General features: G+C 43.1%; 1 protein-coding gene across 3 annotated transcripts in view; it reads right to left on the bottom strand.

The window, feature by feature from the left end:
- Positions 1–1,454: 1,454 nt before the first annotated feature.
- Positions 1,455–16,095, bottom strand: part of LOC146799127 (uncharacterized) — a 49,480-nt gene continuing 34,839 nt past the window's right edge. For 2 of the 3 annotated variants that reach the window (XM_085626550.1, XM_085626552.1), the window contains exon 2: positions 1,576–2,748. In XM_085626550.1, the coding sequence (XP_085482676.1) occupies positions 2,119–2,748 (630 nt within the window). In that variant the 3' untranslated portion in view covers positions 1,576–2,118. Of the gene's footprint in view, positions 2,749–16,095 lie in introns of all 3 variants that reach the window. The other variant, XM_085626551.1, reaches the window with a different exon arrangement.

Below are 16,095 nucleotides of genomic sequence, written 5' to 3'. Positions count from 1 at the left end.
AATATATGTGAGTGCGTTTCAATCATGTGTATAGTGCACCCATACAATTTAGAGTGCTGTAAGCGCTCTATCAGTTCCCCCCTCTTATGACTAGTGTCATAACACCAACATTCTCACAGCTTTCTCCTTGTAGAAACGACCAACCTTAACAGAAGTTGTAGCTTGCCGTCCCTGTCTAAGTCTTTCTAACCCCTTAAGGTGCAGATAATGACTGTCCTGCAGTTTTTCTAATTTGCTGCTCCCGCTTTTTCAAAGGATTTTCATTATGTCGTGCCTTTTGCCTTTTATAAGCCTTGATGGCCCCCAATAGTACAATTATACAAATAACAGCTATTATGATAGGTTTCAAGATGTATCCCGTTATTCCTTGTCCAAGACTTCCAAACCAGCTTCCAACCTTTCCAAATCCCTTACCAATTTGTTCCCAGAGTCCATCAGCAGCCAGATCCTGTAAATCCTGATGTATCTCTGAAATGTTCCTAATGTACTTCTGTATATCCCGACTATTGTCAGGAATATACGTGCAGCACTGTTGAACTTTCAATAATTTACAGACTCCTCCGGCTTTTGCTAGTAACTAAGGGTGGGCGTAATTGGCGGAGTACTACTAAGTGGAATTCCATGAAGTTGAACAAAAACTCTGTGACTTCCGCAACTTCGCTCCGTTCCGTCAGACTCCCAATTAATAAAACAGAAACCTCATATACTTTTGGTAAAATAACAAGTATCTCTGTCTTTACATACTTAAATGCAGATAGCCATTTCACAAAAGTGAAAATGAACATTTAGCAAGCAGTGAGAGACGTGATGATTTTGGGATCCTCCCTAACCTAGAGGGAGAACCAAGCAGATGTCTTGAAAACAAAGAGCACATCTTGCTGAACAATTCAGTGGTGGTCCCATACTCTTAGGACCACCCCAAGCACAATTATGGGCAAAAATACAATCCCAACCAAAGGCCCTGCAAAGCATTATGTATTATTATTATTATTATTATAGTAATCGTATTTATTCAGGTATTTAAGAACTGGAACTTCTAAGAGTACCACATCATAATTTGAGAAGTACTACTCAAAATGTGCCTTACTATAAAACATACTTAATAACACACTACATGCGATGCCATATGTCACAGGTAAATGATGATATTGAATGCCTTCTTCTACTGATGCTGGCAGTTGCATACACACATAAGTCTTTCGCTTCCATTGTATCAACATACTCATACAACAAACGAGCATATGCATTCAGCGTGAAATCACCTTTTGACAAATCTACGTGTAATATCCAACTAGTTTCCCTGATCATCTCTCTATCCTTTGCAGGTGCACCCCCTTCTAAATCTGAGACAGGTGGGGTAAGTGTCGCCTGTTCCCCCTTCCCTACAGCATTTTGAGACTCAATCAAAGATGTAACAATCACCACAGTTATGACAATAAGCACCACAGCAATAAGGGTACCAATTATGCATTTCTACTTGCATCTTTAATTTCCAGATTCCATTTTTGAACCAATGAGTGGTTTTGAGGCGCAAACAAAATCAACAAAAGTCTGTTTTATTTTTTTTATTTTTTTGCCTTGTCCTGTTATATACAATGTCTTTTAATTTTTTTGTCCATTTGAGTGTTGCAATATTCAGTCCAATAGTACTAAACCTATTGTAGAGATGTAGTCAGCCCTAGCCCTCAGTTCTTCTTTTACTGACAGTCCCTAATTTTAAATCTTCTTCCACTTGGGCCTAGGTTATCTTCTTTCGAAAGCCTAATAAGCTCTTCTTTCACAGTTCAAACTTCATCATTAATGATATTAGATCCAAGTATGGTAAGAACAAGCTGCAGAATCTCTGCATGAATTTCTCCCAGTTCCTGTACAGTGGGCTGTCGACCAATGTTAGGGAAAACAACCTGATTAAGGATAAAAAACCTTAAACCACTCTGCCTTGGTGGAGCAGGGGCTGTCAGTGTTAGGACTCCAAAAGCCTTAACTCCAGGTACCAGCAACTGAATATCAATCGATAGGGTGTCCCCTCCGTAACTCACTGTGCCAGTGCCCAACCTCCCGGAATTCCTCGGTCTCTGCATCTGCAGCCAGGTATGTCCACTCAGGAGAGGCGTACTTCTAAGACGGTACTCTCTCTCTTCTGGATCGTCTTAGACTATCCGGTCTCTCTTCGGTTTCACTTTGATCGCATTCAGACGTTTCAGGAATCGGAGCAAGATTTTTCTCAGATGCAAGCCTTATTTTTAGCCTTTCCTTTCTTTCTGGCCACTTTTCTGCTTCAGCACCTGTTCTCCTCTTTTCCTCTTGATCTGATCCTTCTGCACCAGGCTGTTCACTCTGATCTGGTTCAAAATTCACTTCTGCAATCTCGTCTATCTCAGGTTCTGAACTCAACTCTGAAACAGCTTGATCTCTTCGTTCTTGCTCAGTTGATTGATCAGCCTCATCACGAATGCTTACGACCAGACCTGTTTCTTCATTATCTGTTGCACCCTCTGTCGCTCTTCTCGGAACAAGGGGAGTCGTGTCCTCCACAGGCTCTAGAATTCGATGAGTATGCGAAGGGTGAATCCAGTTTGGCAATCCTCCACATTTCACAGCTGTACTTGTGACCAAAATCACCTGGTATGGTCCTCGCCAGCGAGCATCAAGGCAGCTCTTCCTCACGTGCTTTCGGACCAGCGCACAGTCACCAGGGTTAAGATCATGCAGCAGGTCTCTCAAGGTGGATGCAGTCGCAGCCTCGACCTGGTGGGACACAGAATTAACGACATCAGCCAGTCACCTACAATAATCCAATACCAAATCATCTGTGATGTTTATCAATGCTGTAGCTGGCACCGTAGGCAATTGCATAGCTCTTCCCATTAATATCTCATGAGGAGAGAGCCCTGTCCTCCTAGCAGGAGTGCTACTCAGACTCATCAACACCAATGGCAGCACATCTGCCCATTTCAATGAAGTTGACGAACAAACTTTTGACACCCTCATTTTGATTGTGCCATTTATCTGTTCTACAAGAACAGATGCCTCAGGCCTGTAACTACAGTGCAATCTCTGATCAGTGTTCAAAGCTGTACACAACAATTTCATGATTTCATTATGGAATTGTGTTCCTCTATCTGTCTCCACTGAGGTCGGAAATCCGAAACGAGGTATCAGTTCCCTTAAGAGTAGTTTTGCCACTGTGAGACATCATCTAGTTGGATATACCTCAACCCATCGTGAAAAGATACACACCACCACCAAAACATATCTTAGCCTATTGCACCTCAGCATTTCAATAAATTCCAATTGTATCCTATTGAAAGGACCTCCTGATCTTCCAATGTGACTCATCGCAACTACAGTTCTCTTTCCAACATTCATTTGTTGGCACGTAACACACCTGTTACACACTGCTTCAGCACTCACTCGAAATCGTGGGTTAAACCAATTTTGCCGAAACACTCGCACCATAGCATCTCTTCCAAGGTGAACTGCTCCGTGAATCTGCCTTGCCATTGGGCTCAATAAACAGTTGGGTAGTACTGCTCTGTCATCTGTCGACACCCAAATGCCATCCTCTCTCTTTTCACAGCCTGCTCTTACCCATGATGCAGCTTCTGCCTCTGAGACCTCATCCTGCAGCCGCTTTACTTCATCCCAAGTATCGGCTACAGCTAACATCATGCTGAGCTCGGTCTCTTCTATGCTCTCTCCTATACTACAGTGAAAACACAAACATGTATAGCACAAAAACGAGCTACTTCAACAGCGTAGTTATTTCCTTTTGTAACAAAATCTTCTCCCCTCCCAGGGGCTGCACATTTAACAACTGCAATCTCTTTAGGTTTCTGCAAAGCTTTTAACAATTGGGGCACAAATTCTCCATTGCGGATTGGGGAACCTGAGGACGTAAAAAATCCCCTCTGTGACCATAACTGCCCAAAATCATGAACCACTCCAAACCCATATTGGCTGTCCGTATAGATAGTCACCCGCACTCCATTCGAGATGGTACAAGCATGTGTCAGAGCAATAATTTCGACCACCTGAGCAGAATGGGCCCGATTCACAGAAGTAACTTAAGACAAAATCCTAACCTTACTACCATTTTCGTATTCACAGAAGACACTTACTCATTTTGGTATTCACAGAAGACACTTACTCACTTCGGTATTCACAGAAGTTAGGAGTCCTAAGTTTAGGACTCCTAAATGCCTTCTGTGAATACCGTAAGTCTTAAAATTAGGATTTTTCTCAGTTTAGGAGTCCTAAAGTTAGGACTCCTAACTTTACTACTACTAAACTGAGAAAAATCCTAATTTTAAGGCTTTCGGTATTCACAGAAGGCATTTAGGAGTCCTAAAGTTAGGAGTCCTAACTATACTACTACTAAACTGAGAAAAATCCTCATTTTAAGACTTTCGGTATTCACAGAAGGCATTTAGGAGTCCTAAAGTTAGGAGTCCTAACTTCTGTGAATACCGAAATGAGTAAGTGCCTTCTGTGAATACCAAAATGAGTAAGTGCCGTCTGTGAATACCAAAATGGTAGTAAGTTTAGAATTTTGTCTTAAGTTAGTTCTGTGAATCGGGCCCATACTCTTTTCAAACAGGCAGCTTCCACCACCTCCAAGATGGTGCACACAGCAAACGCTGCTCTCACAAACACCCTTCATTGTCTCTTAAGCATGACCCATCAACAAAAAGGATCAAATCAGATTCAGGCAGAGGTTCATCAACAATGTCAGGTCTGGGTTTGGTAGATAGCTCAGTAACATCTAAGCAGGCATGCTCTTCACCATCCTCTTCTGCCTCTTGCGGAACAGGTAACAATGTGGCAGGATTCAAGGTAGTACAACGTCTCAGTGTAACATTTTCAGAAGCTAATATAACCTACTCGTACTTTGTAAGTCTGTTATTCGTTAGATACTGTGTCTTGGTTCTTGTCGTTAACAATTCTACTGAATGTGGCACATAAACGATAAGTGGATGACCCAACACTATGCTTTCACATCTCTCAATGCTGACACCTGTTGCAGCAGCAGATTTGAGACATCCGGGCAATGCAGAAGCTACTGGATGTAATGTAGCTGAAAAGTAAGCCACTGGCCTACGAGCACCTCCGTGTGTCTGTACAAGGACTGCTAACGCACATCCCTCCTTCTCACAGCAAAAGAGCGAAAACGCCTTGTTATAATCCAGCATTCCCAGAGCTGGAGCACGACATAGGCTCTCTCTCAGCTCGTGGAAGGCTCTCAAGCAGTCGTCATCCCATGGTACCGGATCACTAATGTCCTTTCGAGCCAATCTCAACAGTGGCTTTACTTGCAAGGAAAAAGTTGGGATCCACTGTCGACAATAACCGACCATTCCCAAAAACATGCGGACTTCTTTCTGTGTTTTCGGAGTTCCCATTTGCAGAATCTTCTCTATGCGATCCGGTGACATCCTTCGTTTTCCCTTCTCAATCCGGTGACCTAAATACTGAACTTCAGTCAGACAATACTGAAGTTCATTTGGGGACACTTTGTGTCCATTCTCTGGCAAATGATTCAGCAACGCCACAGTATCGATCCTGTAAGCATCTTCAGTCTCTGCAGCGACCAAAAGGTCATCAATATACTGAACTAGGACTGACCTCTGAGGCATCACCAGCCCTTCAAGATTCTTTTTCAGACTCTGACTAAAGATAGAGGGGCTTTTTGCATACCCTTGAGGGATACGACACCACGTTAACACACGAACATCCATCCTAAATGCAAATAAAAACTGTCTGTCTTCATGCAACGGTAGGGAGAAAAATGCCTGACATAAATCTATGACTGTAAACCATTCTGCCTCACATGGTATCGTAAATAATATCACAGCTGGTGTGGCGACTGTTTTGGGAGGGAGGAGCAAGATGGCGGATGGTCACCGCCACTGAGCACCACCGCACGGAGAGGTCTCCCCACACCCAGCCGCTCATGAGTTGAAAGTCACGCTATTTATGCCGGCATTTCTCAGGGAATAATAGCGGTGTCAGCTATATGCCGGCTACTCACTGGAAGGTGCTTGTATAGCCTGTGGAGAACTGGAAACGCGAAGTCCGGAGGTGCATGTGGACGATCGGCGTTGCAGGGGTCGGACGCTGGCTGCTGGTATCTCGGCTATCGCTGTGGAGCTCTGGGCGTAGACCGGCCCATTACTGGTTGAGGCGGATCCTATCGGTTGCACCAACACTGTCTGTCAGCAGAGACATGGCTCCGCCGAAAAACGCACCAAGAGGCACTCGGGCTAGACGTGCTCTCGCAAATGCTACAGGGGACAACACAGCCAACACGGGAGCCGGCAGTAATGAGGACAGGCCTGGCAAGTCAGTAGTGGGTAAGCCGATTCTACGTCTGTTTCAAACGGGGAAAGCAGTGGGGCTTTTAGCTATCGGGTCCGCTAAACAAGCAATGGCTGGCAACAAGTTAACAGAAACATTAATGGAGGCCGTCCCGACTTGCTACAGTGTTGCTAAGGAGTCCTCTCAGCCTCTGAAATTAAATAATGATATAGGTGGCACTGTTCATCAGATGGTTCAGAGGGTAACAGAGACTGGAACAGGTGCGCTTGTAAGCTGCAGACAAGATGTTTCTACACCAGTGGCCCCAGTTGGGCTGGCCGAATCATTTAGCCAGGCTTTGATAGAGCCTGGTGGAAGACTACCTGAAGGCTGTACCCTAGGGCATACAGACGACATAGAGAGTGTGGAGGAGGTATGTCTAAATGTATGCAGTGATACTGCCAAATATGCCTCAGAAAATGCCTTAGAGGAGTGGGAAGAGCTGACATCCCCCACTGACGAAGGTGAGGCAGTAGTAGAGACCAGTACTAAACTCTCTAAAATGCCCCCCGGGAAAAAAACTAAAGCTAAAACTAAAACTAAGAAAACACCCCAAGGGCCTGACAATCCACGGCAGAGTGTGCCACAGCAAAGCACTCCACTTACATGTGGAAAGGGTATCTCGGAAAATAGCCCTCTCCGCAAGTGGGTCCAAGCAAATGGGGGGTTAAGAGTACGGTTTCTCGGTTAACTGGTAACAGCCCAACGGATAGTAGTATTGTAAGTGGTCTTCCCATAGAGAATTCAGCTCGGAGTGGGGCTGGCTTCCAACAGACATCTAATTCAATAGTGGAACAATCCCAGGTGCTTACTCCACATCTTACGGATATCCCAGCAGTAAGCTCTTCACTAGCTACGGAACTTTCACTTGCTTAAATATTTCAATTTTTGAAGGGCCATAGAACGGAAGCTCAGGGCCATTATACACAGGTCAGATAAGATAATAATAAGATGCAACAGACATTGCAAGAAATGACAGTAAAGATTGGGGGCCTCACTAGAGATGTGTCTGAGCTCCAACAGAGAGTCGGTGATACTGAGCAAATGGCAAATCTTACAGACACCTTGGTTCAGAAACAAGTCACTCAGATTTCAACTATTCAGCTTAAGTTAGAAGATTTGGAAAATCGCCAAAGCCGACACAATTTGCGGTTATTTAGTATTCCAGAAGGAGCAGAATCATATCAATGAAAGAGTGTGCCTTATGTTTGTTAGTGGAGCACAACAGTAGAGTCCAACTGGGTTCTTAATAAAGCCCTCACTCACCAATCTGGTTGGTGACATGCTTCATCATCGGACCCCACCGGAGGTGGCCGAATGCCACCCCGGTGTGCTTCAACGCCAGAATTACTGCGGAGCTGGTAGTGTGTGTACAGTGAATAGTGAAAGTGATTGTTAAAAATGTCTTGGTTGTGTCAAAAAATAGATTTTATTAGAAGTCAATCAGACATGTATAAAAACAAAGTGTAGGACATTAAAGCTCGGGAGGGGGGTGGTAGCTACAATGGCACACCGCCCGCTCAGCTAGGCACCCGCTTGGCACCTACACGATCCCTCAATAACCGGACCCCGATGGTTATTGAGGTATCGTGTAGGTGCCAAGCGGGTGCCTAGCTGAGTGGGCGGTGTGCCATTGTAGCTACCACCCCCCACCCGAGACCCATGGTGTAATTAGTGATTACACCTCATAACCTCAACACGAGGGACACCAGAACTATTCTGTTTTTAATTTTTCACATTTACAACCTCTGGTTAGGGTGGGCCTTAGCGTGCTCATACCACCATGGTTTTCATGTCCTTCCTGGTCCTGACGAATGCCTGTTTAACTACAACACATAGGCAGAAACATGTTGACCACATCTTAGTGGACTTGGCTGAACAATTTATTCAGCTTTAATGTCCTACACTTTGTTTTTATACATGTCTGATTGGCTTCTAATAAAAAATCTATTTTTTGACACAACCAAGACATTTTTAACAATCACTTTCACTATTCACTGTACACACACTACCAGCTCTGCAGTAATTCTGGCATTGAAGCACACCGGGGTGGCATTCGGCCTCTACCGGTGGGGCCCGATGATGAAGCATGTCACCAACCAGGTTGGTGAGTGAGGGCTTTATTAAGAACCCAGTTGGATTCTACTGTTGTGCTCCACTAACAAGCATAAGGTACACTCTTTCGTTGATATGATTATACTTACTTTGGGGGACTGAGAGTGGCCCTTACTTTACTTCCCACCCTCTCTTGTTGTTTTCAGCAGCAGAAGGAGCAGATCCTAGGACTTATCTTGTGCGGCTACTACAGAAGGCGTTCCCGGATCTATCTGACTGGGGCTGGGATTCTCAACTACAAAGAGTGCATAGACTTCCAACTGCCAAGCATAACCAGGGTGGGCGCTATCCTCGTCCATTTTTTATTTTTTTCGGGACATTTTTTGCTTAGGCAGGCAGTTGCGCTGCCTAACACACCTATTACAGTAGAATCAGTTACTTTTTTTCAGATCGGACCTCTGCAAAACAACGATGGACAGGCGTTGGCAACTTCGTCAATTAATTTACCCATTAAAGTCTATAGGGGCGCAAGTCTATCTTCAAGAACCAGCACGCCTAGAGGTTTTCAAAGATGGACGGACTTATTTCTTCATTGATGATCAAGAAGCCAAAATAACAATTGCTAAATGGTAGACTGAAATAGCCCAGAAGTCTTAGTATAATAAGTTGCATACGCTCTGAGAATTTAATTTTAAGATAAAAACATAGCACGGGGTTTGAAATTTGGACACTGGATATTCGTTAGTTGATTCCACTCTAGCTATTAGCTGCTAAGTAGAACTTATGATAAATGTGTTAGGATAGTTTCATTATTTCAAAGTTTTCTAAAGGAGCAAATATAGCTTACGGCTCAGGGATAGCTAGCCCTCCTTTCACTTTTTTTTTTCTCCCTTCCCCCACCCCTTTTTTTTTTCTGCGTGTCTTCACTCTGGGTGGGTGCTGGGTCTTGGGTTGGCCACCATAGTGTGGGTGGCTCTGATGTGCTGCCCAACCAGCGGCAGCAGAATAAGGGGAGGGATTCCTCCTTCAAGGGACAGGGAGAGGGGTGGGGGTCAAGGGCTCCTTCGTGACAGAGGGAGGTCTGGGTGGTATATTGTGGGGGAATGAACTGCCATCATTGCGGTCTATCAGGGTTATAGCAAGGGAGTAGGGAACAGTTTACGTGGTTTAGAATATGCTTTTAGAGTTCAGTTGTTCATTTTTACTTCAAGAAATAGGGATCTGCCGATAGGGAATGCAGTCCACTATGGCTAGGGTTAATTGTATGGAATGGAACGTGGCTGGGCTTAATAGTGCTAACAAGCGGCAATTAGTGCGGGAGGAGATACAATTGTACCATCCACATATAGGGGCAGATTTACAAGCCCCGTGCGCCACTTTTGCGTCACTTTTAACATGGGAGAAGTGACGCAAAAGTGGCGCAAGGGGCTTGTAAATCTGCCCCATAGTTTTTATTTCTGAAACTCACCTGGCCTATAAAGGCTACCATTTGCTAAAACATCTGGGGTACGAAACAGTCATTTGTACTACACAAACAATTTCTATGAAAGGGACCACCATATTAAAAGATAAGCGGTTCATGTGTAAAATTGTCAAGACTATGGCTGATCAGAAAGGACGCTGGTTACGAGCTCAACTAGAGATCTGTGGCCAAAAATATGTATTATGTTCAGTATATGGATCAAATATAGATGATCCTGCCATATTTGATTTTCTTAATTTAGAACTGCTGAATTGGGATGGGGAGTGTTTATTAATGGGCAACTTCAATTGTGTCATGGATTACGCGATTGATTCCACAAGAAAGGGGGGTATTAGCAGAATGCGCAGGGTCCAGACGGCAATACTCGAAATGGCGAGATTACAATCCTTACAAGATGCCTGGAGGCAAATACAACCATCCACTCCGGGGTATACATACTACTCAGCTCCACACAAATCATATTCCAGAATTGACATGGCCTGGGTTTCTTAATTTTAGATCTAGATATAGCAATATGCCCTAGAGTGACATCTGATCACAATCCCATATTACTATCTATTATGACTACAGCTGAGGGTAAAAATATCAGACCATTTTCTTTTCCCAGGTACTTGCTTAACGATAGTGAATACGTATCTAATACTACACAAGGAATCGCCTCACAGGATGCGCTGCATGAAAACGCCAGAGACGAACACGGACCCAGGAATAGGTGCTCTTAATTTTTTATTTTACTCCGTAACCTGCACCACCGCCATGACGCGTTTCGACCTACTGGAGGCCTTGGTCACATGACGCTAACAAAGGAAGCCTGAGTATTTAAAGTGCAAGTGCGTGATAACGTGACATCGTATTCATGAACATAGACAACAGATTTAAGCGTTGTGGTTTTGAAAGTCATGGTCAACAGTTTTCTTGGAATGCAAGAATTAGTTATAATACATGTAAAATACATTTTGTACCCCAACAAAACAACAATATCAACAAAAGGTCTCTGGAAGAAATAAACAAAGATAGATAAACTTATCTAAATCAATAGGCACGAGATTAGGGGACACCATGCAAATAGGGAGCACGAAAGGTTGAGAAAATATTTACATTAAAAATTGTTTCATTAGATTTAAACAGCTGATATAAGAACTCCCTCTAGTTGTAAAACGAGGTTGTAAACATTTTTCACCTTAAAACCACGCCATTCCTCATTGTTTAGTTTGCGCGTGAACCCAACCAGAATTAAAAAAACTGAATTCATGTCAGATCAATTGAGTTGCTACCTGTAACTGGTTTAATCCATTCCAACTCACGTTGAACTATGCCCCACTAAAAAAGGAAATGGGATTACCCGCTTCAATTTCTGAGACCTTCTGAATATAGCTACGTTCAAGAAAGTATTAATAGTGCAATCAGAAAAAACCCAACATCTGGTTTGTTTAGGAAAACAAAAACAAAAAACAAAAAAGAGGAGACGGGAAAAAAGTGATAGCTGCTGTTCAAAATAAGAGAAAATAACATGGGGAAAGGGACAACGACACTCAACAGTCATTTTGAATCCGAACAAAGGCGCGCAATAAATACTATAACATGCTGTACAAGATAATTCAACAGGACAGATATGGTGAAGACAAGGGTTAGAGCCAAGTATAGAAGTCCTCGATAGCATTTAACCCGTTGGGTACCTTGGAGTCTAGCTCCAAAATGTACCGCGTCTCTAGTTTTCTGAGGATGGCTTCCCGATCCCCCCCACGTCTCAGTAGAGGCACCGAATCGATGACAAAGTAGCTAAGATCTTTAAGGTTGCTGTTGTGTTTGTCACCGAAATGTCTTGCTACGGGGTATGATATGTCATGATTCGTGATCGCCCTCATGTGCTGGAGTATACGTTTGTGTGCCTGCAATTTGGTGCTACCAATATATTGCAGGCCACACGTACACTCCAGCACATAAACCACAAAATCTGTCCTGCATGTTAGTTTTTTAGTAATCTTACAGGGTGAGTTGGCAAATGGAGATAAATAGGTAGTGGTACTTCTGCCCAACGTGCAAGCCTTGCAAGAGAAACATTTAATAAATCCCTTACTGGCTTGTAGCCAATTACTGGTGTTACTGCTCAATTCGGGACTGCTCTTTACTAGCATGTCACTCATGGACCGAGCTTTCCGAAAGGTTACAGCAGGGGCATTAGGCATATTACTACCTATTACTGGGTCGAAGCGAATAAGCGACCAATTTTTCTTGAAAATCTTGCGCAAACAATGATGTTGACGACTGTAGGTCAAAATCAATCTGGGGGCATCATTTTGGATGGATGTCAAACTAGAGGCCTTGCTGGAGATGGAATCGCTATTCCTGGTGGTCGGGGTAAGGTCTCTAGGTTTAGACCTGGTACGTGCCAATGCTTTGTCAATCACTGCCGGGGAATAACCCCTTGCTAAGAACCTCAATTTACTCTGTTCCTGGGCTAAAATGCAATGTTCATCCGTGCTGCAAATGCGTCTAATGCGCAACATCTCCCCGTAGGGGATGCTACGTATAAGATGTTCAGGATGATGGCTAAGAGCATGCAGCACGGTGTTGCCCGCGGTTGCTTTGCGGAACAGCTTTGTGTATAGATTGCCCTCAAGAACAAAAACCTCCACATCTAGAAAGCTAACTTGAGTTTGGCTAATCTGAGCCGTAAATTGTAGGTTAAGTCGGTTGACATTGATGGCCTGAATAAACTCCAAGGCCGAAGTTCTAGACCCCTTCCAAACCACGAAAAGGTCATCTATATAGCGAAGCCAAGTGATGATGTTATTAGACATGACTTCACTAAACTCAACTTTGAGGACTTGCTCTTCCCACAAGCCCATGTGTAGGCACGCGTAGCTCGGGGAAAAGCAAGCCCCCATGGCCACGCCTCTTAATTGTTGGAACACTGTATTTTGGAATAGAAAAAAGTTATTATTGAGACAGATGTTAATCATATCCAGAATCATCTTACAGTGGTCCATCATATACATTGGCTCAGTTCTCAAAAAGTATTCAACCGCTTTGATCCCATCATGATGGTGAATACTGGTATATAAAGCGGTAACATCCAGCGTGATCAACCAGTATTCATCCTGCCACTCAATGTCATTGATCTTCCTCAAAAAATCGTTAGTATCTTGTATGTAGGATGTTAATCCCTTCACGTGCTTCTGTAGGAAGAAATCGACGTAGAGCGACGTATTCTCCAAGATACTACCCCTGGCCGAGATGATGGGCCTTCCAGGGGGTTTAGCTGTGTTCTTATGTATCTTTGGAATAAGATAGAAAACCGGCATGATGGGATGGTTGACTTTCAGGAATTTGAATTCCTCAGTGCTGAGAAGACCAGTACTTTTCCATGCCAGAAGTTTGCTATAGAAATCGCCCCATGCTCTGCAGCAATTAGAGGTATTTTTTAGGGGAAATACTGGGACAGCATCCCCATTGATTGTCTGGGATACGATGAAAGCGTTCGTCAGAGGCATCACCCAGCAATACATCTTGGCGCCAAAATAAAGTCAGAAAAGGTCAAATGGAGTCATTAATTACTGCTTTACGTGACATTGAAAAACAACATGTTGATGCGGTGTTACAACATCAGACAGTCCAGGACCAACTGGTTCTCTCGTTGCTGGATGCAAGAATGGCAGTAAAAAGGTCTTTTAGGAACAAAATAGCAGCTAAGTATAGTAAACACCGTGTGGAGCAATATGAATATGGAGACCACGTTGGCAAGATCTTAGCTTATCAGGCGGCTGAGGCTAAAGCTCAAACCAAGATCAAAGTTATAGAGGGGGCAGATGGTACTCCACATACTCATGCTTCCGCTATTCTGGAGCAATTTTCAGCTTTTTATCAGAGACTCTACTCATCAACACTCATACCCAACAAAGAGGATATGGCACAATATCTTATAGATTGTAATCTCTCAGCCTTGAATGAGGCTGAGGCAACTTTATTAGATATCGCAGTGTCCTTGGAAGAGATAGGATTGGCTATATCGGCATTGCCTTCAGGGAAAGTCGCAGGGGTAGACTCAATACCCATAGAATTCTATAATGTTTTTAAAAGCGCACTGCTTATTGCATTTAGCCTGGTCATTCAATATGTTGGCACTAGTGGGAGGACCCCATAATCATGGAATATGACCCAGATTGTTTTTTTTCTTAAAAAAGTAAAGGCACCCACAGACTGTGGATCATACCGACACATTTCTCTCATAAATACGGACGCCAAGATCTTTTCGAAACTTTTGGCAAATTGTCTTGCCCCACTGATGCCAGGATTAGTATCTGAAAACCAACATGGATTTATACCTGGCAGAGATACTAGTGCCCATGTAAACATGGCCATTGGGGCTTTTGATTTTGCTGAAAAAGAGAGGGTGGGTCTAGGTATGATTCTATTAGATGCCGAAAAGGCTTTTGACAAGGTCGGGTGGGAATATTTGTGGGCCACATTAAGTGCTCTCGGACTTGGTTGGCAGTTTAGACAGTGGGTGCAAGCCTTATATTTTAAACCTCAAGCTAGGCTGTCATATTCAGGGTCATATTCAATTCCATTTGATATCTTTTGTGGTACAAGACAGGGGTGCCCCCTCTCCTCATTATTATTTGCTCTTTATATAGAGCCATTTATTCGCACTCTTATACACATATAAAACCATTAATTGCTGTGTCCAGCAGGCTTAAGATCACGGCTTATGCAGATGATCTTGCGATCTTTTCTACTAATCCAGCCGAAGCAATTCTAGCTGTAGAGAGAGCCGCAACCGACTTTGGCCAGATTTCTGGATATAAATTAAATATTAATAAAATACAGGTGCTCATTAATTTTAAACCTGAATCTCCAATCTCTGGGGTATGTACTACAGTTACGTATCTGGGGGTTAGGATTTCTGCCAAAGTGGCTCAAATTATAAACCTTAACTATATTCCACTATTGGATGAAACTATTAAATTATTAAAGAACTGGCACAAGCTTCCTATAGGACTCTTAGGGAGATGCAACTTAATAAAAATGAAAATATTACCTAAGTTTTTATATTTGTTTAGATCGATCCCTTTGCGTGTATCCAACACATTTTTAAAAAAAACTGGACGGGGCACTCAGCAGCTTTATATGGGGTTTTAGGAAATCTAGACGTGCAATTGATTTGCTTAAATCCCCTTATAATCAAGGCGGCTTAGGCCTATCACACTTCAAAACTTATTTTTGGGCGGTGTTCGCCGGGCATTTTCGTAGTCTTTTGGGGATTGACCACAGAGGTTCTTTATACCGGCTTATTTTAGGAGATGACAGTCAATTATTTTTATTACGTACTAATGACCCAAATTACTTTAAACGTGTCAGATTCAAGACAGTTAGAGATAGCATTTTTATATGGCGGGCGATGGCTGTAAAAAGCAAATTATCATTAACTCACAATAAGCTCCCCATTGTGGGGGAACCCAATGTTTCCTGATGTCTTTCATGATCATTTGGTTAAATCTTGGTCCAAGTATGAGATTACTTGTTTGGGGGATCTGTACGATGTGAGGGGAATTAAGTCATTCGAAACTTTACGAATCTATCATAAACTACCTGCTCATTTTCTGTTTAAATATTTGCAGATTAGGGACTATTTGGGGAAAAACCTGGGGTCGAATGTGATATTTCAGTCTTTGATCTGGGACTGTTTATATGGGGTAAAAAATAAGTCTCTAATTGGTGACATGTACATACATCTGTCCAATTTTTAGTTGGATGGATGTGAAAAATTAGCAATACGAAGGAGCCAAGTACTGAGTATAGATGTAACACCTGGCACGATTAAACAGGCCCTGGCTACCATAAGTGGTTCAGTCCATTCTGTGAGCTTACAGTTACAGCAATTTCGCACAGTATATATGCTCTATTATACGCCTGAAAGGATAGTTAAATGGGCTGAAGGGGACAATTTTGGAGAAAAGACTAAATGCCCCAAATGCAGGATGCATACAGCTAACCTGATCCATATGTTTATAGAATGTCTGGAACTACAGATTTATTGGCAGAAGATTGGCCAGGTGCTTTATTCTAAATTAGGATTGGGTCCCTCATTTACTTTCTTGGAAATTATGCTGGGTTATAAAGCAGATAAACCAGCTCTGACACGACTTTTTTCTATTATGATGGTCGCCGCAAGATTAGCTATTGCTCGGGCTTGGGTT

This window comes from Triturus cristatus, chromosome 9, assembly GCF_964204655.1.
Source record: "Triturus cristatus chromosome 9, aTriCri1.1, whole genome shotgun sequence".
Taxonomy (NCBI): domain Eukaryota; kingdom Metazoa; phylum Chordata; class Amphibia; order Caudata; family Salamandridae; genus Triturus; species Triturus cristatus.
Note: the sequence above shows the minus strand (reverse complement) of the source record. Positions and strands in the feature narration are given on the sequence as shown.